Below are 24,758 nucleotides of genomic sequence, written 5' to 3'. Positions count from 1 at the left end.
TTTTCAATTCTGCCCCAAGTGCAATCGCAAATACCATTGGGTCAACAGGCACGCCACGTGCAATCTCTGCTTGCCGAGGGACCACCCCGAAGCGAACTGCAGAGCGTGTAGTAGGTTTAAACCTAAGACACTTAAGGATCGTTCGACGAAGCGTTGGGCCCACCACGCCAGGCAGGTGGCCATGGCAGCGGAGGGCGCCTGCAGCGACGCCGTACTTGCAGACGGCGAGGGCATTACGGCGTCGAAAGACAGCCGAGTGCAAGTCCCCGACCTCGAAAGGTCGTCCGGCAGGGCGGCTATGGGGAAGACCCCCGGCGACACAAGCGCTTCACACACCACACACACTAAACACACGAAGTCCAACCGAGACTCGACGACGTCAAGTTCTCGAAAGAGGCACAAACAGAACGGTCCGATTCGGTGTCCCCTGGGCGTTCTCGATCGAGATCGCCGCATGACTCCAGGCAATCATTGACTCTTGCCAAGAGTGCCTCGCTCCCTAGGCTAACAGAAGTTCGTCGGAGGACGAAGACGACTTCCACCCCCAGGCCGCGCTCCAGGAGTTGGAGCCCGCAGACGAGATCAGCGCGGCCCCACACTCAAAGGACAAGGACTCTACCCCCGATCCTCGACGCCAGGCGTCGAAAACCTCCGGAGCCACAAAGGGACAGGGAAAACATTTTTCCACTCAAGGGGATGGGGGAAAACAGCAGAAGAAGCAGCCCCTGCACTCTTCCACACCTGTGAAACACTCCACTCCCCCTAAACAGACAGACAAGACCAGGTCTTTTCTAAAACCAGCAAATCTACTCAAGATAAATCTCGAAGACTTTGAGAGAGTCATTCCCAGTTCCAAAAAATGGTCGAGTGATGACATAGATAGGGTCATGTCAAGGATGTCTTCTTTGGCTGACTTTTACAATAAAAATCCAGACCATTTCCTTTCATATGATCCACAAGGGGCTACACCCTCAAGCTCTAATGATCCTATCCCCCCCGAGTAAGAAGCCCCGTTTTGAGACACTGATGAGGTCTACAGACCCCTTCGAGGTACAACCATACTCAAGACCATACTCACTGTATCAAGGAGAGGCTTCCTTTGGTGAGGACCAAGATTTTGGCATGGTAGAAGAGCAAACCGGGACGGGCTACTATGGGGATGATGAGGACCAAGAAGAGGAAGAGGAAGACCCTGAAACCTACAGAGTAGATTCCCCGGTAGAGAAGGAAGCCCCGGTTACCGACTCCCCTGTGGATAACCAACCCCTCCTGAACGAGGTTCTCGCACGTGCAGCAGAACATTGCCATATTGACACCCACGGTGTCCAGGAGGAGAGGGCCGAGGAGTTAGTGGGAGAAAGGAGGCCGGTTGCCCAGACCATCCCTATCCTTAAGTCTATTCAGCGAAGAATAGACCCGTCCCTGGTGAACCCGAACCTCACCAGAGCAGTCAATCCCAGAGTCGAAAAACTTTTCAGGGCAGCCCAGTCTGACCCTCTCTATATAAGAGGACATCTGAAGCTGGACTCCCTAGTTGTCACCAACACTCGTAAGAGGGCTGGAACACCCTTGTCATCGTCCGAAGCTCCTCCAGACAAGGAGAGCAAAAAACTATATGGTTTCGGCAGGAAAGTAGCCTCAACGTCCGCCTATCAGGCAAGGATTGCAAACTCCACCACCCTGTTGGCCAGCTACAACTGCCATCAGTGGGAAGAAGTCGCGGCACTCATAGCCTCTGCACCAGAACCCTTAAAGGGCCAGTTAGCACGAATTTCCGCAGAGGGTAGAACCGTGTCTGGTTGCATTTTAAAAGCAACTTTTGACGCCGCGGACAACGCAGGCAGATTGATAGCAGAAGGTACTGTTATCAAGAGACATGCGTGGTTACGGCAGTCTGGTTTTAAGGCAGAAACCCAGGCATCATTGTTGGACAAACCGGTGGAAGCCGATCTGTTTAGTAAGGCGGTCGAGGACGCGCTGAAGAATGCCAAGAACGAATACGAGACACTCCAGTCCCTTGGCCAGTTAACCAATAAACCCCCTAACCAGAGAGGGAATAGTAATTTTCGTCGCCCACGCGGCCAAAATCCCCAGAGAGGATCTAACTATTCCCAGGGGCAGGGTACACAGTGGAACACCAAGAGTCTACCCAGGGTTATGGCAGGGGTAATAGGAGAGGACGTGGTAAAGGCAGAGGCAGCCCCAGTAAAGGAGGCGGCACGCCTCCACCAAAGCAGTGACGCTCAGTTCAGGGTCCCTTCTCACACAACCCCAGTAGGGGGACGCATTTCCAACTTCACCCAGGTTTGGGAAGGGATCACATCAGACAGATGGGTGCTGTCAACAGTATCCGCAGGGTACTGTATAGAACTGCTGCAGCGTCCCCGGAACCATCCTCCACGACAAAGAGTACACTCTTTAGAACATCAGAAGATTCTCCTCGAGGAGATCGCCAATCTGCTAGCAAAGGACGCGATAGAACTCGTCCCGGGACACCAGGTAAACAAGGGTATTTATTCAACTTACTTCCTTGTGCCAAAAAAAGATTTGACAATGCGCCCAGTATTGGACTTACGGCCTGCTAACAAGTATGTCAAGCCCCAAAAGTTTTGCATGACTACGCTACAAGAGGTAATCCCCCTCCTAAAAAAGAGGGATTACATGGCAACCTTGGATATGAAAGATGCCTATTTTCATATTTCCATGTTCCCAGCGCACAGAAGGTACTTGCGCTTCAAGGTGGACAGTCGGCACTACCAGTTCAAGGTACTGCCCTTCGGGATAGCTTTGGCACCAAGGGTATTCACCAAGGTACTGGCGGTGGCGGCGGCACACCTACGCTGGGAGGCAATCCCGGTGTACCCTTATCTGGACGACTGGCTCATAACGGGGGAAACCCCAGTAATTTGCAGGACAAACATCCAAAGGACTATCGACCTCCTCCACGAATTAGGCTTCTCAATCAATGAGAAAAAGTCAAGCCTGGTGCCAAGCACCTCCAAACAGTTCCTAGGAGCAATCCTAGATACTCAAGAGGGGTTGACATTTCCTTCAGAGGAAAGAATTTAGAATATACTACTGCAAATTTCTCTATCGGTCCGGTCACCAAATAACGGTACGCAAAGCAATGCGTTTGCTGGGCATGATGGCGTCATGTATTTACCTGGTCCGCCACGCGCGCCTGCGCATGCGTCCTATGCAAGAATGTTTGGCGAAACAGTGGTCTCAGGCAAGTGGTCAGTGGGACGATCTAGTGGTCGTTTCGCCAACACTAGTACAAAGCCTTCACTGGTGGACAAGAGAGAATCTTTCACAGGGAAAACCCTTTTACGATCCCGAAGTACAGGCAGTAGTCACTACCGATGCATGTCTGACGGGGATGGGGAGCTCACCATCTCCACCACACAGCTCAGGGTCTCTGGTCTCCCTCAGTCGCAATGAACCACATCAACCTGCTAGAGCTTCTGGCAGTATTCAGAGCGCTTCAAGCGTTCGAGCCCCACCTACTAAACCTGTCAGTGCAAATCCGGACGGACAGCACGACAGCCATGTTCTACCTGAACAAGCAAGGAGGGACTCGTTCGCCAAATCTGTCCAAGCTTGCCCAGAAAATCTGGATATGGGCACTCAGATGGATCATCTTCCTGTCATCACAACATGTTCCAGGGGAGCTCAATTCCCTAGCGGATGCTCTGAGCAGAGACTCCCTCCCAGAGGAACACGAATGGGTTCTACACAGAGAGGCCGTAGAAGATATCTTCTCTCAGAGGGGTTTCCCCACTATAGACTTATTCGCCACAAGCGAAAACAGACAATGCCCAGGATTTGCATCCAGGTTCCCCCAACCAGACTCCCAGGGGAACGCCCTGTGGATGAACTGGTCAGGGATGATTGCGTATGCTTTCCAACCAACTCCTCATCAGGAAGGTGGTCAACAAGATGAAAAGAGAGTCGATGACGCTCGTCCTAGTTGCTCCCATGTGGGCAAGACAACCGTGGTTCCCACACCTACGCAGGATGGCGTTGTGCGAGCCCATCAAACGTCCGGCCTGGTACAACCTACTGTCCCAGCACCAAGATCAAACAGTGCATCAGCAACCCAACTCAATGAACCTGGCAGCATGGCTCCTGAGGTCATAGAGTTTGGACATCTCAATTTACCACAGAGGTGTATGGACATCCTAAAGGAATCTAGGAAACTGTCATGATGCCTACCTCCAAGGAGCCAGGTCCGACCCAGCAACCCTAGAGGCAGGCATCATTCCCCCCAGGGAAGTGCCAGCGGGCCCAAGGTGGGGCCCTTTGGACACAGTCCTGGCGCCTTAGGCGCCAGGCTCATGTTGGACCCCTGTCCTGGCGCCTTAGGCGCCAGGCTCGTAAAGCTAGACGTGTTCAAGTGTTTTAATATGCACTTACCTGATGCAGACCATGCTGCTACATCCAGGCCTTCTTGAGGCCTGAATGGAACTACTTTACCTGTGGGACTACTTTCCACCTGGGTGTGGTCGGGGAAGGATACATACCTGATCGGTGGAAGGATACATACCTGGAACTTCTTCCAAAACTATTTAAACCACGCCCGATCAGCAACTCACGCTTCGCGTTGTTCTGCTCCTCGCAGCTGGACGCTCACCGTGTCAGCTCCTGCATCTGGACTTCATCCTGTCAACATCCTGGGTCACCTGCAAGGGGAGATAAGAGAGAATAGGAGAGAAAGAAGACCTTACCTGCTAAAGCTGCATCACGAAGACATCACACCAACGATCCTGAAAGGGAAGACATCATTTTTAAAAGCATTTCGCTTCGATCGCTGCAGCGCTGCATTTCACTCACCTTTCCTGGGCACCTCCATCTTCAGCAGCGATCACCCGGATCCGCAGCCACTTCCCAGAGCCTAGAGAGAAAAAGACAAGAACACAAGGTGAGAGAAGGAAGGGAATAGGAAAAGCTCAGTTTCCTTCTAAGACTTACCTGTTGGGTCATTCCCATTTCATTTCGGGTCCTGCCGCTTCCTGGCATTCCGGACCCCGGCCCCTATGGGGAAAAAAGACAGACATTGAATGAGCGAATGCAAAGACATTACCCGAACGCTCATCCAGAACTTACCTGTCATTTACTGGAACTGCACGTTTCACTTCGGGTCGGCGCCATATCTCCGGCATTCCGAACCCCGGCCCCTAAGGGGAAAAAGACATAAGCGTTAGCGCTTGCTGCAATAAGACAATGAACATTATTATTAAGCTTGAACTTTTGAACTTGCTACAGAACTCTTACAGCGCCTTACCTGAATAGTCAAGCTTATTTGAACTCCCATCAAACCTCAATCCAGTGAAGTAACTGGGTTTCAACGCGCACCTGCATCAGAAGCAGGATGGAGAACTCATCCTTCCAGACCCTAAGGTGAGACTTCACGGGGAATCATGGAAGGGTATCGTGGAGGGTTGGAAGGGAGTGGGAGGCTTGAGCATTATTCCGTCAGTAGGTAATACTCCCTTTTCACGCACAGGGGAATATTCCTGCGAGCCAGAGAAGCCAGAGTAGAGGGGCTCTACCTGTCCATCCTCAGAGTCCTGCGCTTCACCATTGAAGAAGCATCAGCACTCGAAGCCAGACCTGCGCCTCCGTGGGAATCAGGTGAGCGCGACAGAACACGAAGCCTACCCACAATTTCCCACCTGGGCGCTATGGAGACTTCCGAGACAGATCAGCTGGCCCAGCTTTTGGGGGAATTACAGGCAGAAGTGCACTCAGCCCGCCAGGAGACTAACGCTCTCAAAAGAGAACTGATCCTATCCAAGGAAAGAACAGATGACCTGGCCAAAAGGTTTTTGCAGGCCCAGGCAGGGCACACTCCTTTATCTAATTCCGGAGGTACTTCCACATCAATGGGTTTCAATAACCCGGTACAAATCAATCTACCTGGACACATGCCTTTGGCCCCGCCTGAACGTTTTGCGGGGGATCCCAAGAAATATGCCGTATTTATGAACCAATGTCGTTTACACTTTCTATGCAGACCCGGGGCCTTCCCTAACGACCAGACCAAGGTAGCCTTTATACTATCTTACCTCAGTGGCAGTGCTGCCGATTGGTCTATTCCATTGGTAAATCAGGATGATCCCATTCTCCAGAATTTTCAGGGTTTCCAGGCCAGCATGGAAAGATTGTTTGCTCGACACTCTCAAGGACAGGCCCTTGATAACGAACTGCTATCCTTACGACAAGGTAATCTGGATCTCCTGTCCTACGTTGCCACCTTTAATAGACTGGTTGTGGAAACTGGATGGCCAGAAAACAAAAGGATCACATTGTTTCATCGAGGCCTGCGCGGAGAGCTTAAGGATGTTCTAGCTCAGATAGTAGACCCACCCCAGGTCTGCGCAGACTACATAGACTTGGTGGTTCAACTTGATCACAGACTTCAAAATAGAAAAGCAGATCGGTTCAAGTACGAAACCCGAGTACCGATCAAAACCCACGCTAACTCCAAGAGTACGACGTATCCGAACCTATGCAAATCGGCGGTGTTAAAGGACCATTAACGCAGAAGGAACGAGAGAGAAGGCGGCAAATGCAACTTTGTCTGTATTGCGGGACTTCAGGTCACTTTCTTCGAAATTGTCCGGTTAAACCACCTAAGAAGGTGGTTGGAGCCACTGATAACGATTTATTGACACCTGATTCGGGAAACGACCTAGCCCGACAAGCGTAGGGGTCCGCCTGCCGAGCTTGAAAACAAACTCTTTGACCTCGCATTTTGTCATGCCAATGGTGCTCGTGGACCCAAAACAGCCTCAGCAGTTGCATGCTATAAAAGCATACATCGACAGTGGAGCTATTGGAAATTACATAGACCGTGAATTGGCTTCCAGGATTAAGCTCCCTCTCCGCCCGAAAGTAACCCAAGATGTCATTACTACAGTAGATGGAACCGAAATAGCCTCAGGGCCTGTAACGCATTCCACTGTTGAAATGACACTGGTGGGTCAGGATGGACATCGGGAAGCGTGTTTGATGTGATCAAGGCCCCACAATTTCAAGTAATTCTTGGAATTCCTTGGTTAGAAACACATAATCCCAGAATTGACTGGCGAGCAAAGAAGATAAGTTTTCCTGATTGTGAACCAACTTGTTATCCAAGAAATCCAGTTATGGGTCTAGCCTCAGCAACTTCCACCCCTGTACAGCTACCGTCAGAATACCAAGAATTCCAAGACATTTTTCAGAAGGAACAGGCTAACACGTTACCTCCCCATCGGTCTTATGATTGCCAAATCGATCTGGTACCCAATGCTCAACTACCTTGTAGTAGGATTTATGCTCTTACGGAACCTGAGAACCTGCATTTGCGTCAGTATTTAGATCAGTACCTAGCCAATGGTTTTATTCGCCCGTCCAAGTCTCCTGTCTCCTCAGCTCTGTTCTTCGTGCCGAAAAAAGAGGGCGACCTTAGAACATGTATAGACTATCGTGCCCTATATCAAATAATGATTAAGAATCGTTATCCTCTGCCCCTGATCCCTGAGCTTATCGACCAGGTGAAAGACGCTTGTGTGTACACAAAGTTAGATCTCTGAGGAGCTTATCACCTGGTGCGTATAAAAGAAGGCGACGAATGGAAGACTGCATTCCGCACCAAATTTGGGCTCTTCGAATATCAGGTGATGCCCTTTGGTTTGTGTAATGCACCTGCCGGCTTTCAGTACTTTATGAATGATGTTCTTCGGGAACTTATCGATGTCTTTCATTGTTTATAGTGACGACATCCTGGTGTACTCTTCTTCAGAATCCGATCACAGAAAACATGTTAGGGCCGTTCTTGAGAAATTGCACCAGCACAGACTATTTGCAAAGCTCGAAAAATGCGTTTTTCATACCACAGAAGTTGAGTTTCTCGGATTCATCCTGACACCTCAAGGAGTCCGAATGGACTCGCGAAAGGTGGACGCCATCCTCAAATGGCCATCTCCTAGCTCGGTGAAGGGAGTTCAGAGCATGCTCGGCTTCGCCAATTTCTATCGAAGATTCATCCCGTAATTTTCCCGAACAGTCCAACCCATCACAGCTCTCCTAAAGAAAAACAAACGCTTTGAATGGACTCTTGAGGCCGAACAAGCCTTTCAGGACCTGAAAACCAAATTCACCTCTGCACCTGTATTGAAGCACCCGCACCCAGATCTCCCTTACATTGTGGAAACCGACGCATCCAGTTCGGCCATGGGAGCTGTCCTGTCGCAAAGAGACCCAGAAACTAACCAACTACACCCTGTGGCCTTTTGGTCCAGGAAATGTTCTCCTCCTGAAATCAACTACGCAATTACCGACAAAGAGTTACTGGCTATTAAATCTGCTTTCAAGGCTTGGCGTCACTACCTTCTCGGGGCAAGACACACCATCACTGTAATTACGGACCACAGAAATTTACAGTATTTAAAGGCGGCCAAAGCTCAATCTTCACGACAACTCCGATGGGCTCTATTCTTTGCGGAATTTGATTTTGTAATTACCTATCGCCCTGGTTGCAAGAATGGTAAAGCGGACGCCTTATCCCGGATTGGCATGGAAGAACCCAATTCGAGTTTAGAACCTGTGCCAATCATACCTGAACAAAGAATCTTAGGCCTAACTTCATTACAAACTATTGAGGACATCCAAACACAAGTAAAACAACTTCTAGACTCTTCAGCCTTACTGGAATGGAGTCAAAAGGGTCCTCATTACACCATTAAGGATGATTTACCCTACTTCCAGGAGCGGTTGTTTCTGCCAAGTAAAGAATTGCAAGAACTTGTTATTGCCCATCATGAATCATTAATGGAAGGACACCCTGGTATCGCTAAAACGGAGGAAAAAATCAAACGCCACTTCTGGTGGCCTTCTTGGAGAAAAGACATAGTCTTTTGTATTGTCTTGCGGAATTTGCGCCCAAAACAAGGGTCAAAAGAAAAGGCCAGCCGGCCTACTTCAACCCTTGGATATTCCACCGGCACCATGGCACACCTTGTCAATGGACTTTATAACTGACCTGCCTCCTTGTGCTGGTTACAACACTATCCTTGTAATTGTGGATCTATTCTCCAAAATGGCCCACTTTATCCCTTTAAAAGGTTTGCCTTCAGCTTCCACCTTGGCCAAGGAATTTCTGGAGAATATAGTTCGCATACATGGTTTCCCTTCCATATTAGTCTCGGATCGTGGAAGTCAATTTATCTCCCATTTTTGGAAGAAGTGTTGCCAACTAGCACAAATAGATGTGCGGTTATCCACCAGCCACCACCCCCAGACCGACGGACAAACCGAGAGAACCAATCAGACTCTCGAGCAATATCTTCGGTGCATGTTACACCAATCCGGGTTAAATTGGAAAGACATCCTTTGGATCGCAGAATATGCATACAACAATTCAGTGCATTCTGGAACCGGACAAACTCCTTTTTATACTTTGTATGGTCAACATCCTCGGACCTCTGAACTAGATCCACCTCTGACCCTGGAAATGCCCGCAGTAAATCATCTGGATTCCACAATAACCCGAGCCTTCAAAGAAGCTGCAACTCATTTACAGCAAGCCAAGAAAAAGTATAAAGAAAACGCTGATTTGCACCGAAGTAAAACTCCTCCTTACCAAGTAGGAGACCAGGTATGGCTAGCAACGAAACATTTACCCCTCAAGGGCCCGCGAACCTTCAATCCCAGATTCATAGGACCTTATCCCATGAAGGCTATAATCAATCCCGTGGCCTTTAAACTGGATTTACCGTCTAACATGCATATTCATCCAGTTTTTCATGCATCACTTTTGAAGCCAGTACAACCAGGGACCTGACTGTCCAAGCCTCCAGTCCCAGTTCAAATTGAAGGGGAATTAGAATTCGAAGTTAAAGACATTTTAGACTCCAAGGTGTTAAAGTCAAAACTCTTCTATCTTGTTGACTGGAAGGGATATGGACCTCAGGAGAGATCGTGGGAGCCTAGTAACCATGTTCACGCACCTCGATTAATACAAAGGTTCCACCGTAGATTTCCGAACAAGCCAAAACCCCCGGAGGGAACAACCTTGGGAGGGGCCTTGAGTAGGGGTACTGTCATGATGCCTACCTCCAAGGAGCCGGGTCCGACCCAGCAACCCCAGAGGCAGGCATCATTCCCCCCAGGGAAGTGCCAGCGGGCCCAAGCTGGGGCCCTTTGGACACAGTCCTGGCGCCTTAAGCAGATACAAGCATCAGAAATACGATTACGGTGAGTAATGTATCCCATATATATTTCGAATGGATTGTGTCCTCCCACGTATTCCTCATCTTGTGATAAATCGTGATCTCCAGCTTCACTGCTTCGGAAAAACTTTTCTCGGCAGTGCTCGAGGTCGTGGCGTCGATTGTCCCTCGACGTACTCCGTACTCTGTCGACGTCACCGATGGTAGAAGTAGCTCGAGCCGCGCCCGTTGCTTCAGTTCCGTTTTTCCGATCGCTTCGCTATTGAGAACGGCGCGCTTCTATTTTCTGTGAAGAAAATGTCATCATCTTCGACACCTTCGACACCCAGAAGTGGGTTTAAAAAGTGTGCAGATTGTGGGTCTAAGATGTCGATTACCGATCTCCACCGGATTTGTCTCTGGTGTCTCGGTTCCAGTCACCGAACCGATGACTGCGGCTCCTGCCAATCGATGACCGAAAAAGCTCTTCGTGAGAGGAGAGGTAAACTGTCGGTGGGGAGGGAGGCCTCAAAGGTTTTGTCAAAAACACATAAGAAAGAGACTGATTAGAAGGGATTGGGTCGCCATAGGGACTCGAAGAGATCTCGATCTAGAAGTAGATCAAGACATTCTTCGTCGTCATCGAAAAAAATGAAGAGGAGAAATAGATCTCCCTCATCTTCTTCAGAGTCGACCGAAGAAATTCGTTGTCCGACTAATTCGGATTCTCTCAGTAAGTGGGAAGAATTCCGCGAAAAGATGGAGGTTTCTCGAGAATGCGGCCTCGACCCCCTCGAAAGAACCTCGAAAAAGGCATACCCCTAAGTTCGCTCCTTTGGACGACAAAGGGAAGTCCAAGGATACTATGGATAAAACCAGTAGCGTCGAGGAATACAAAAAACCTCGAGTCGACGTAAAACCGTCGAAGAAACTTCGAGAGTCGAGCACCTCTCCAGTGCCGGCCAAGAAACACAAATCGTCGAAGACTTCGTCGACGCCCTCGACGTCGATAATTCCGACACCAAAAACGCATGCGTCATCGACGCCATTATCGAAGTCATCTTTGAAAAATTTGCCATTTCCTTCGAAGCAGATGGAAGAGGAAGAAAGGAGATTCACTCCTTTGCTCAGATCAGACTTTTTCAAATCTGTCTGCAATCTATGAAGAGTCTGCTTCAGAAGAAGACGACGAAGTTTCTCCTTTGGGCGTTACTTATGGTACAAGACAAGTTCCTGAAGAACTTATTGACAAGGCATATAGAATGAGGGACCCGAGTGATACTCTAATTCTGGGGATGTGTCAACTCCACTGGCAGACAGCACTTTTCCAAGAAAATACAGACCAGCTGGATTGGATCCTGAATATTTGAATAAACATCCGACTCCAGAGAGTTTAGTCATTCAAGCAGCATCCACTTAAAAAAAAAAATGCTTATCCAACTATCCCTCAAGATAGAGAGGATAAAAAAATTGATGCCTGGGCACGTAAAGTTTTCACGTCAGGCAGTATGGCATTTAAGTCGGCAAATGTCACCTGTACCCTAGCCAGGTTTACCCATACCCTGTGGGACTGTATTTCGGCGGCGGCTGATCATATTCCAGAAGGCGAGGAAAGGGAAGGCTTCCTGAATATAGTGAAAGACGGGAAGGAGGCAATGGGGGAATGCCTCCAGTCTGGACTGGATACTGCTGATAGTATCAGCAGATCCATGGCTGCAAGCGTTGTGCTACGCAGATTTGCGTGGTTGAGGAAGTCGGGATTTGCACCGGATGTTCAAGCTAGACTCCTCAACATGCCCTTTGATGGCTCGAGGCTCTTTGGCAGAAAGGGTGATGAAAGCCTTGAAAAACTTCAGACCTCGAAAGAGGCAGCTAAATCACTTAGCGCCTCTTTGCGACAGCCTCTAAAACCCTATTCCGGCTCATCTTCCTGGAGGGGTCGTTCTTTTCGATACTACTCCTCTTTTGGTAGAGGAAGAGGACAGGCCTCTCAAAGGGGCAAAAGGAACTTCCCTCGTGGAACACGGGGAAGAGGTGCAAAATCGGCCTCAGGAGCGGCATCTGTACCCTCAGCCACTCCTGCAGCCGCCTCCAAATACCTCCGAGACCTTGTTACACAAAACACCAGTGGGAGGCAGGATCTCAACATCTGAAGGAATGGCGGGGCATTACCTCAGATGCTTGGGCACTGGAAACAGTAGCCCAAGGTTACTGTCTCCCCTTTCTAAAAAGGCCTCAGAATCATCCACCGGGAGCCAATTCCATCAAAATTCCGGATCCGCTCCTGTTGCAGGAAATTTTAACCCTGCTAGAGAAAGGTGCCATAGAACTGGTACCTGTAGCGGAGAGGAACAGGGGTTGGTACTCCCCATATTTTCTCATCCCAAAAAAGGACGGAGGACTGAGACCCATCTTGGACTTGAGAAACTTAAACAAGTTCCTCAGGAAGGACAAGTTCAAGATGGTGACTCTCTCAGATCCTTCAGGCTCTCCAGCTCCAGGATTGATTGGTATCATTTGACCTTCAGGATGCTTACTTTCATTTGCCAATAAATCCAAAGCACAGAAAGTACCTGAGGTTCACGATTGGCAATTCTCTATCAGTTTAGAGTTCTGCCATTCGGGTTGCCCTCCGCCCCGAGGGTTTTCACCAAACAGTTGGCGGATGTGGCAGCAAGTCTCAGGAAAGGAGGTATTCACATATATCCCTACCTGGACGACTGGTTGATCAGAGAAAGTTCTCCAGAACAAGCTCAGGAACATCTTTCGATCACCTGCCACTTCCTCCACAAACTGGGCTTCTCCCTCAATATCAAGAAGTCCCACATGATACCATCCCTGAAATGCAGTTTATCGGAGTAGTCTTGGATACTTCCTAAGGAAAAGCCTCGCCTCCCGAAGTGAGAGCTTTCCACATCCAGCAGATGGTAACAAAATTCCAGAATGCCCAAAGTCTACCGGCCTTCGATTTTCTCAGGTTGCTCGGCCTCATGGGATCTTGCATTTTTCTAGTACCAGAGGCCAGGTTGAGAATGAGATCCCTTCAATGGGCACTCAGAACTCAGTGGTCCCAGTACTCAGGGAATATGTCGGATCTTCTGCAAGTCCCGAGCGCAGTTGCTCAGGATCTTCTATGGTGGGCTTGCAACAACAACATTCTCAAGGGAGTGTCTTTTTGGCAACCATGGCCGGAGATAACGGTAGTGACGGACGCCTCACTCACGGGGTGGGGAGCACACACCAACGATCTGACAATCAGCGGTCGTTGGTCTCCATCGGAGTACAAACTACACATCAACCTATTAGAACTGAGGGCAATCACACTAGCTCTGAAGGCCTTTCTGCCCTCTGTACAGGGAAAGAATGTTCTGATAATGACGGACAACACAGTGGCCATGTACGATCTCAACAAGAGAGGTGTAGGGTCACTGCCACTGTGCAGAGAGGAAATGCAGCTCTGGTTCTGGGCAATACGAGAAGGAATCTCTGTCGGCAATTCACCTAGCCGGAGAGAAGAACACAGCGGCAGATGCTCTGAGCAGGCAGAGCACGGTCTCTCACGAGTGGGAGCTGGCTCAGGAAGTCCTTCTGGAGATCTTCGCCCTTTGGGGAACCCCTCAAGTGGATCTGTTCGCCACTGCGATCAACCGGAAGTGCGATCAGTACTGCTCAAGGGAATTTCCTCAAAGAGGAGCTCTGGGAGACGCATTCGTAGTGGAGTGGAAGTTTCCACTGCTGTACACGTTTCCCCCAGTCCCTGTGATTCCTCATGTAATCAGGAGGTTGAGAAAGTTGAGGAAAACCATGATCCTAATTGCCCCGGCTTGGGCCAGGAGGACATGGTACCCGGACCTTCTAGACATGTCCATCTGCCCTCCAATACGTCTTCCGCAAAGAGAGGATCTTCTCTCGCAAGAGGAAGGTCGGGTTCTCCATCCAGAGGTCAAGACACTCAACCTTCACGCATGGTTTCTGAGAGGTTGAGATACAAGGATTGGGATCTTCCGGATGACGTAATGGAAATCTTGCTTTCGGCCAGAAGACCAGCAACAAAGTCTTTGTACCGATGTCGCTGGAATAGGTTTAGTAACTGGTGCAAAGACAAGGATGTTGACCCTTTTCAGTGTGGCACCCCAATGGTGCTTTCCTTTCTGCTACATCTAGCTAATCTGGGGCTCCAGATAGGAACAATAAAAGGATACCTTGCTGCGCTGTCCATTTTCAAGCGCTCCTCGGAAGAGGTTTCATATTTTAAAAATACCGTTAATAATTCAATTCTTAAAGGGGCTCACTAATGTATACCCTCCAGTCCCTTTTCATGTACCAGCCTGGGACTTAAATTTAGTATTAAAATTGTTGACTTGCATACCTTTTGAGCCTCTGCACTCATGTCCATTGAGGCTTTTAACTCTAAAAACGGTCCTCCTTGTGGCCCTATCATCCGAAGTCAGAGTTCGGACAGCTCAACCTAGCATAGAGGTGTATGGATATCCTTAAGGAGGCACGCAAACCTAACACTAGACATTGTTATTTCCACAAGTGGAAGAGATTTGTAATTTGGTGCCAATTTAAACAAATTAACCCTATAGAATGGACCCCAAGCCACATTCTAATTTGTATGCCCCACTTGCTGGACTCTGGGTCAGTATTCAACTCTATTCAGGTCCACCTGCGGCCCTGTCGGCTTACACCACCTCCCACAATAAAGTATTGTGGTGGAAAGTGCTAGTAATCAAGGCATTCATGGAAGGAGTAAAGAGACACCGCCACCCTCCAATCACAAACCCGTCACCAGGTTGGGATTTCAGTGTAGTACTAGCTGAGCTCATGGGACCCCCTTTTCGAGCCAATGCACAAGTCAAGTCTTAAACACCTGACTTACAAGACTGCCTTCTTAGTGGCTATTACTTCCATAAGAAGAGTTGGTGAAATACAAGCATTGTCAGTGCAGGATTCTTTCTTTACCTTACGCAAAGACAAACTGGTTTTCAGGAAACACATCCTAGGTTCTCCCCTAAATTCATCTCAAAATTTCATGTGAACCAGTCCATTGAGGTTCCGGCTTTCTTTCAGAACCCCAAAGCTCAGCTGAGGTAAAACTCCACACACTAGTTGTAAGGAGGGCGGTTTATTACTATGTAAACAAGACCAGACCGTTAAGGCAAACAGACCAACTTTTTGTCTCTGTAGCTCCAGGCTACTCTGGCATTTATTACAAATGTCCCCTTAGACAGCATTTACAAAGCAGCTACATGGAGCTCAGTACACACCCTCACTCAGCACTACTGCATTGACACACATTCCAAGACAGGTACACAGGTGGGACAAGTGGTTCTAAGACATCTGTTCGCCCATGAACCTTCTCAAAACCCACCATCTTCTCCTAACACTGCTCGCTAATCTTTGAAAAGCATGTGATCTAAGCAGATTCCACAAACCTCAGAAGGGATACATTACTCACCGTAATCGTATTTTTGATGCTTGTATATGCTTAGATTCACATGCGCCCACCCTTCCTCCCCTCGGAGAGAAGGCGCATGGATGCTTATGAGCTTGTCTAATACATATCTGCTTGGATAAATCTGTACTCGCGCTACGCTTCATGCTACCTCATGTCAGAAAAATAACAATCTGATGGACCTCGACGTGTGAATGACCATGGGTACAGTGGACGTCACACTAGGGATTTTTTATCTGGCACGCCCTGTCGACGTCCTTTTTCGAATTTTGAAAATAACTAATACTCCGCAGCTTCCACTAGATGTCGGCCTATGCACAGCATGTGAATCTAAGCAGATACAAGCATCAGAAATACGATTATGGTGAGTAATGTATCCCATATAAATGATTATAAACCATTCTATAAGGTGCCCTTGTTTAAAGAACAGTTTCAGCCACGAATATTGGGCATGCAGCAATTTGTGCATCACAGACACTTGGAGTCTAGGTATGCTAGATTGCAACTTGCAGTGACTGTTCCTAGTTGGTCATCAAAATTCGAGCAACTTTTTCACTGGTGGTACTCTTCTTTGTAAATCTGACCTTACAGGACATATGTCTGGTAGAAATGCCAGAAAAATGCTGGTAATATGGACTATGGCATTTTTACCGGACCAGCACACTTTGTTTGCTAGTGGAAGCCACTGATCTACCAGCAGGTACATCAGGCCCCTACCAGAAAATAAATGCTGCATAAACCGGTACTGGTAATACCGTTCCCGGTTATTGCGGCAATCCTGTCCCATGGAGTACGATACTCTGTGGGAATGGGAACTTACCGGCACTCTGCAGCCCGGGATATTGGTCAGCGGCGACAGTAAGTGCAGTTTGCCAGTATCCTGTCGGTGATACCAGCAAACTCTTGATGATCGCCAAGTCTTCCAATATCAGAGGCAATCTGTTTTCTGCAGAGCTGTGAAAATTGTAGGTGCAGCACTGTTAATGTGGGAGTACAAGTGCTCAAAGCAGAATTGTACTTCTTGTCCAATCCATTTGATGCACAGATTTTGGTTTAGAAAAAAAATAAGTCTGAGACTTCTTGGAAGCAAGTTGGTAAACTATATTGCTTTGTGTGTTAGTGCTTGTGACGCCAATGAATTTGAGACCCACAATCCGTCTTCATCTGTATTTTGCTCCTGCTTGTAGAAAACGGTGCACCAGAGTATTCTGCAGAGTGGATAGCCAGCATTGTGCAATTATTATAGAGGCGTAACATTAGTAAAATATTAATGTATTTTGAGAACAATGCTTTGTTTAATTATTTGTGGATGCAGCAAAATGAATAACATCCGAATTGGGAAACATGATCTCTGTTTTCCTCATGTGATTTGAAATTATATTGGTGTTGTTGGGATGAGCATGAGTTTGTGTCCAACTTTAGCTATTCACACACTGGACATACATAGTATGTTTGAGTTTTTTTCATGGAGAATAGTGAGAAGAGCGTATTTTAAAAAGATCTCTGACCCCTCTGTTTCAAAGTCATTCTGCAGTACACGAGACTCCCGCAACTAAAGAAGTGCAGGTTAAGCCCTACCAGGACATTACGGCAGAAACAAGTGAAAAGGCAACGAGTGACCAGACGTCAGGACCTGGTGACCTCAATTCAGCTGGGATAATCGCAGCAGCCACCGCAGCTGCTATTGCGACTGCTGCTCCTATTCTGAAAGTGAGTGACTTTATACATATTTTGTTGTATAATCTGTGCCTGACTTACTCTATCATATGATCAAGGTAGAACTCCTAAGAGATCACCTTTCTATTGGATGTTTGAGTGTTTTACATTAAATCATTTTTGATCTCTTGATATGTTTGCCTACAGTTTCATTCATTTTCAAAATGTTACGAATCCATTGGCCTTTTTTTTGCCGTACTCGAAGTGGTCTCCTGCTATCTAAATGCCTCTTTGTCACCCATTTACAACCTCTTCCCACCACTTTTTTTGATTATTTCTTTGTCCATGCCTATTTCGTTGCATTGTTACCTTGTTTAATGGAATGCCATTTTTTTCTACAGAAAATGCTTGCAGGCTGTTATGGGCTAAAGATGCCTGACTTTTCGGACTGGCCATTTTGTGACATGTAGCCCTCGTATCTGGCCACCACCAAGGCTGTGTCTGCTCTTGGGCCTTTGAGATTTATTGAGTTCTTACTACATCTGCATGCATATTTTGGGCGTCTGTATTTGCATTCATTTTGATTCCTCAAATCCTCTCTGGAGAGTTTCAATAGAAGACCATCAAGAGTTCATATGCTGCCATTATCATATTAGAAGTGCCCATCAATGCACCAGTGATAATGGCTCTGAAAGCTAAAGGGAAGTCGCAACGGACTGGAATTGATGGAGACCTTACAGAGAAAGCTTCTACTTTGGCAGATGCAACAAACGGGTGACTAAGAAATAGGTTTTGATGGTTTTGTCAGGACTTGGTGATGATAAACTCTTAAGGCGAATATTTGTAGTTTGTACAATTGAAACTGGATTCTCTTCTTTAGGGCTGCACTTAGTCAACAGCATCAGGTGATTGTAATAAAGTTGCAGGGTTCTTCTTAGCATGGGACAGTTGGCCTCCCCCCAGGTTCTGTAAATTGAGCATAGCCTCAGGTCCGGCTTGTCCTAAATGCCTGAATGATTAGGGGTTTATCGCAGAACACAGATCTCTCTTTGGGACTGGGCTAAATCAACCGCTCTGAAGTAACTGTTAGGAGAATTCTTCTCACTGGAATATTGATTTCAGAGCTTTTCTGAACACTGCCTTCTCAGGGATGTCGCACCCAGCCACTAGTTGGCTGTAACCTATTCACAAGGATATATGGCTTAGGCACTTCTTTGCCGCAGATCCTTTGCACAGGGATATAGCATTCAGCTTGCTATTTCTAATCCACACCAGAAGGGTAGTGACTGCTACGCTGTTCAGATGAATTTCTGAACTCTGACCTGGTGGCAGAGATTCAGGAGGCCAGCCTAGTTTCTTGGAACAGGGTAACCGCCTGGACAAGCCAGAAATCGGGGTAGCTGGGCGGGGGTCAGACTAGGACTCAGGAGGGGTGAGGGTGACTGAAAGACCTCAATGAACACACAGCTAAAGAACACTTACAAATCACTCCAAGTCAGTTGTAATTATAATGTGTTATTTATATAGCGCCTTAAACCAAAGCGCTTTACAGAGCACATATTTACATACAATATCACCCAACCGAAATTGGAACTCATTTATCGACCTCGGAAGGATGAAAGGCTGAGTTGGCCTTGCCGGGATTCGAACTTGCGACCTGCAGATCACGCTCAGATCGCAGCAGCGAGCGCTCAACCCACTACATTTATTCAAGGCCTTTGAAAATCAACACATAATCATAATCACAGTGATACTTTTAAACCAACACAATCCTATCAAAATATATATACAAGACCAATGGGCCTAAAGGTTTAAATGCACAAAATGGGTCCACAGCCTAGAAAGGGAAGGAAGCAGGTAGTGCAAAGAGTGGTTAGGCAGTTCGACATCAATCACAGTTCTAACTGAAAGGCAGTCCAATTCCTACGATGAGAAGAGCCTAGTGCTCAAATGTACTTGCAATGCTGGCGCACGCGGTAGTGCAGATGGGCGAACCAGGGTCTCTTGTAGGTTCTGTAGCAGTTCAGTAAGGCGGGTGAGGTGATGCAGATACGTTCCCACTATCCATGGAGGGTCTCCCCTTGAGGGCAGAACAGGTTCCAAGAGTTGGGAATAGTTTGCTAATTTACACTAGCTGTGGAAAGGAGAGGGGCCCTTAGGGGCCACTCGTGCGTAAAAATGGATGGATGCGCTATGGGCCACCAGTAAGGGTCGTTGGTACTCCCAGCCCATTGGTGCACTCCGGACCAAACTTCGGCAGTCAAGTCCACTTCGGCTGCAGGTTCAAATGCTGCAATGTCTGTGACTCTGCTGCTTTCTGCGGCGAAGCTGCAGCGTTGATTCCCCAGCGGGACAGTGGCGATTTTCTCCGCTCCTGGTGGATGGATCAGGCGGAGTGTCACCATATTAGGCTTCAGGGGCAAGAGGGGCACAGCAGAAACACCTGCAATGTTCGTCACCACGGCTGGGCGACACGGTAACAGTGTGTACTCCGGTTCAGGCTCTTTCTCTTTACTCCAGACCTGGGAACGCCATGTGTTTGAAATTCGATGCAAGAGTGCTGTCAACACACAGTTTACGGGATACCAAGTTTTGAGGGCCTCATCGAAACGGTGGCGGAGACAGAGCAAAGGTCCTGCGCAAGATGGTCAGCCCACTGGTTGGCCCAGGGACACTTCCGAGAAGGCTTAGTTGCAGGGTTTGATGAAGGTGCAGAGAATAGTTGATCCCACTAATCCAATGGGTTGAAGCGTCTTCGCAGACCTTCTAGTTCGATCAGATGCAGAGGGGTCCAGCGGGACAACAGCGGGCTCAGGGTGCCAAACCTCCCACCGGGTCACAAGTGGTTCCTTGACTCGGCTTCTTAGTTTTCAGGATTCAGTGAGAACTACAGAGATCGACCTGGTATGGTTGTTTGGAGCCTTCTCTTATCCAAATTCTCCTTTGCGCCAAAACGAAGAGGGCCCAATGGGAGATCTGCTCACATACAGGCACATCATACGTGGACCAATCATGGACCGCGGTGGTCCCAGGTATTCACAGCACACCAGACTCTCTGGCACCCAGGATGTGTATTGGAACCAGACAGTCCAGCCCACATCCTGGAAGCACACACAAGGCATGCAGAAGCCAGCGAAAGCTTGGCGTTTCGCAGGAGAATTCATGCCCAAATGAGGACTGACCCGGGTCGGCTCGACCTGGGGAAGGTGAAGGGGAAAGATGGCCTAAGGACAGGACAAAGAACCTTGTGGCATGGCCATTTTGGAGCAAGGCCACCTTTCTTTGCCAAACGCAGACCACACGGTTTGCATGGCAAGAAAGGGTTAAAAATACATGAAAAGATAAGCTGGCACCAGTCCTGTCCAAGGCTCATCCGCACTTGTAAAGAATTCTTCAATAGTATCTAGGGCCTTTGGAAATGACTAAGAGACCCAAGTGCACTGTACTGTAAGGTACATTGTGCACTTGCAACATGTTGCAGAAAAGTTGCAACACTGACAAGGACTAAGGGAAACAAAGTCTTGCAGTACTGACCGTCTTTAAGGGCATGTCAGTTTCCCCATACTAAAGTGAGCGAAAAGCCCAGTGGAGTGCAGCAGAAGGCTGCGCTTCACTGGTGAAGTCAGACTATGGTGTTTAAACAAAGCAAAGAGTTGGGGGGGGGGGGGGGGTCCACAACTGGAGGGAAATCTTCACATAAATGGGAATCTTTCCTAACATACACTCCTTACTTATCAGGGTTTGTAGTGCCCTAGTTCACGTTAAGGACATAGAGCCTTTACCACAATCGGGCATTCTCACCCCAATCTAATATATAAGGGACATGGTGCTGTTAGGCAGAAACCTGTGCAGTTCCCTCAGGGAACACTGCAAAAGATTTAAGACTACAGGTGTTGGCAGTAAACCCACTTGGTAGCAGTCTGTATCACCCAGATTTACCTGGTAGCTGTGGCTGAGCAGTCAGACTTCCCTCAAGAAGAGTTAGGCAGTATGCGAAGTATACACAATAGGCACTCAGATACAATAATACAAGAAACACTGACCAGAGCTTCGGTATCAAAGTATATAATTATTTATTTAAAAACACACGGTTTGAAACACTCCAGCACTCTTGTTGTAAAATATTCTAAACACAGTTACTATTGTAATATGTACACCCCTTTTTCCTTATCAGATAAGTCAGTCAAACACCACTTATTTTCATACAGAGGTGAGCGCTTAACTAGATGGCACTCCAATGAGTTTGTGAGAAAGGGAGGGAAAAAGACAGAATATGGAAAGGTACACCACTCTAAGGTTCAGGAACACTGTTAGCAAGGCAGAAGAGCAAAAGTCACTGGTGAGCCAAAGTCAAAAGGCTGGGCCCACTCTTAGAGAGAGCAGAGCACAAATGCGTCCAAGATCACACAGTTACTATAGGCTTAGAAAGTCTTGCAGAGAGTTCAAACAGAGTTTAGAGAGGCTTAGGAAAGTTTAGCCAGGGTGTCCCAGTCTAACCCAGGTTCGAAAGCCGGGGACTAAATCTACCCCGTACAGTCGGTAGCAAGGGAAGCCAGGCGGGACATGGTAGCTTAAGTGGGAAGGATCCTCCAGCGGTGGCAGTTGTTCCTGCTAGTGGGTGCAAGTGCGTCGTCGTCCAGGGGAAGAGAAGATCTCGACTTGGAGGAAAGATGAAGGTAGTTGCACTACCAGGGAAGAAACCAGCCGCAGAGATTTCTGGTTAATGGTGGTGCCTTTGTTTCGCGGTCTTGGTAAAACGTGGTATTCCGGTTGCCGGGGTGCTTGGCACAGGCAAGGCGGCCACTAGGTACGTCGGGGAAGGCGAAAAGACGGTGAAACTGGTTATCCCCACCAGTCAAAGGAAGAAGACTCTCCGGCGGGAGATCTCCTCTGTCGTTGGGAAAAGTGGTGAGGCGGTCCAGCAGGGCTCCACCGGTGGTGGTGTCGTGGCAGGTCGGCTCAGCTTCTCCCTCGTCGGATTCTTAGGTCCTGTGGCGACTTCTGAAGTTCCAGTCCCCAAAGCCCTGCTTTTATGCAGAAAACCCCCATTCACTCAGCCTAGCTGTCACTCAAACATGCTAAGTGGTGAGCCGGCCGGCTCACCACTTGGGCCAATCAGGACGGAGTGCGACTTGAGTTGCCTAGGCAACTCAGTCCAGGGTGCCTAAATCCCCCTCCACCCCTCCTAAGTACCCCAGACAGAGTGGCACCACTTTGGAGGGCTTCTGTGGAGAAGCCTGCCAAAAAGTGGAACAAAGGGCTCGACTTGGGTTGGAGTCACAGAAGAGAACACAATACCCATTTTAGAATCAAGTTTTGGCAAAAAATACCAACTGGAGAATTAATATTAATTAAATAAACCGGCGGTATGTTCGAGGCTACCGTAAATAATTAAATAAAGGTAGTAGCCTAAAACAATGGGAAATCCTATAGGAAAATATTCGCGGTTGAATATAAAAAGTAGTATCCACTGCCACCAGCCAAAACTCGATCAGGGGGGGACGGAGACGTGCCCCCTCGACTAACAGACCCCGGGGCAATTGAATTGCCCCAGCCAGTATGTCCACAATATGATGGTTTGTACTGGTTCTGTTCAGAATTTAAGACTAGTAAAGTCAATGGTGACTTTACATGCCCTGGGAGACAGTCAGTCCCAGGGTATGGAGTCTATACTGGGGGGTCACTATGACACCCCTGTCTCACTGCACTGCGGGTGCTGTGTAACACATATCACAAAAACACATGAAGCCCTATGGAGTAAAAGACCCCATAGCCCATTAAACACATCTAGATTCAAAAACGCACTCAAATCATGCCCAAGAGTGAGGGTAAAAGAGTCTCACTCTTGGCAGGAGAAAAAAAATAAACCCCAAAAATCCAGCAAAGCTGCTGGGGGACTCACTAGGTTAGGAAATTCAGCCTAAACAGAGAATTCTCCCTAACAGGTGCCATTCTCCCTCATAAGGGGTATAGTGCCCTTCCCTGTTCTAGCAGGAGAGTCACGTCAAGCCTTGCAGCCCTCGCCAGGATCCTCATTTTGGCTCAACTCATCAGACCGTCACTGAGCTTGTGCTACAGAAGTATGGTCCTTGATTCTTATCTATTGCAGGACCCTTCTAAGGTCTCCTCTCTGGCTTCCCTGCTCAGTGGCAGGTTCAAGTGTGAAGGCCCCTTCTTCTCCCACTAAATTTAGGAGGGAGTCCCATAGAATCCACCTGGGTGGTAGCTCCATCTTCTCATGGGTAGTAAGAACTAATTTAAACAAAGGATAGATAGCTCGTATCAACTCAACAGTTACAATCATTAAACATAAACTGTTCTTTACACACACAGAAGATTTAATCCAATGATGACATAAAAATTACAAATTTATAAAAAACACATTATAAAACACTGTATAAAAAATACAATTCCAAAACCTGTAACAAAACTTCGCCTACTTGGCTAAACAGAGATCTAAGTAGATTTTGTTATTAATAGTTTTAGAGGCTGAAATGATTGTCTCTAAATTAATATTGTCATTAACTTGACATAAGTGCAGTCTCAATGGTTACTACATAAACCATAGTGGTAGTGGTAATCTCGACATGTTTCAGTTCTCTTCAGTTGTTTAAGGAACTTTCTTCAGGAGTATTGTCACTTGATAATCTTAATAACATACAATATATACTCTTATTCTATATTGCTGAAGTTTCCTCCAGGGTCTTGTAAACAGTGTACACGCTGATTCTTGCGTAATATAAAACCGTTGTAACTGTTGGTAAAAACAACATAATGAGAAAGTAAGCTATAAGTGCTTAATTAGATCTCTAAGATATATATAATGATCTGGATTAGACCTAAAGGTACCTTTACCTGGTCTAGTCTGTGGAGTCGGCTGAGAGGCAGTCTTGATTTAAGCATGAGGTGTCTTCTCGTAGGTATGGTTTCCCTATAGAGGGATAATCACCCTGCCAAAAAAAATGTTTTGCATTCAATTTAAACATTTCGGAGAGATTGTCAAAGGGAGCTTTCTTTAGGTGGAATCGCTCTTAAGGTGTCTATTACTTATAATGTAGAGTGTCACTTCCAAAATGTTAATTACCTGTGGCGGACATAGGCTGGTGTGGTCATAAATGGTTGATTTTCCCCATACCTAAAGAGTCCCCCAGCAGCTTTGCTGGATTTCTAGGATTTATTTTGTTCACCTGGTAAGAGTGTCAGCCTTTTTTCCCCACTCTTGCATTTGTTTTTCTATTTGTATTTCTACTTTGTGTGATCTTGGGCACTGGAGCCTCACCTACTCCATGTGCACAACTTTTTGTGTTACACAGCACCTTCAGTGCAGTGACACAGGGTTGTCTTTGAGACTTCCCAATGACTCCATTTTTCTGGGGCTGACTACTGTCCCCCAGAAACAGGTAAAGTTGCCATTAACTTTATATAGTCACTTTTTTTTCCATTAAGTTTTA

At 47.6% G+C, this 24,758-nt stretch overlaps 1 protein-coding gene across 2 annotated transcripts in view; it reads left to right on the top strand.

The window, feature by feature from the left end:
* KIAA0586 (KIAA0586 ortholog) overlaps nt 1–24,758 on the top strand; it is a 2,241,463-nt gene that overhangs the window by 264,027 nt on the left and 1,952,678 nt on the right. For both annotated transcript variants that reach the window (XM_069637413.1, XM_069637412.1), the window contains exon 5: nt 17,175–17,361. In XM_069637413.1, coding sequence (XP_069493514.1) covers nt 17,175–17,361 — 187 coding nt within the window. The remainder of the gene's footprint in view (nt 1–17,174; nt 17,362–24,758) is intronic.

The sequence above is a fragment of the Ambystoma mexicanum genome, chromosome 14 (assembly GCF_040938575.1).
Source record: "Ambystoma mexicanum isolate Mex_15411 chromosome 14, UKY_AmexF1_1, whole genome shotgun sequence".
Lineage (NCBI taxonomy): Eukaryota > Metazoa > Chordata > Amphibia > Caudata > Ambystomatidae > Ambystoma > Ambystoma mexicanum.
Note: the sequence above shows the minus strand (reverse complement) of the source record. Positions and strands in the feature narration are given on the sequence as shown.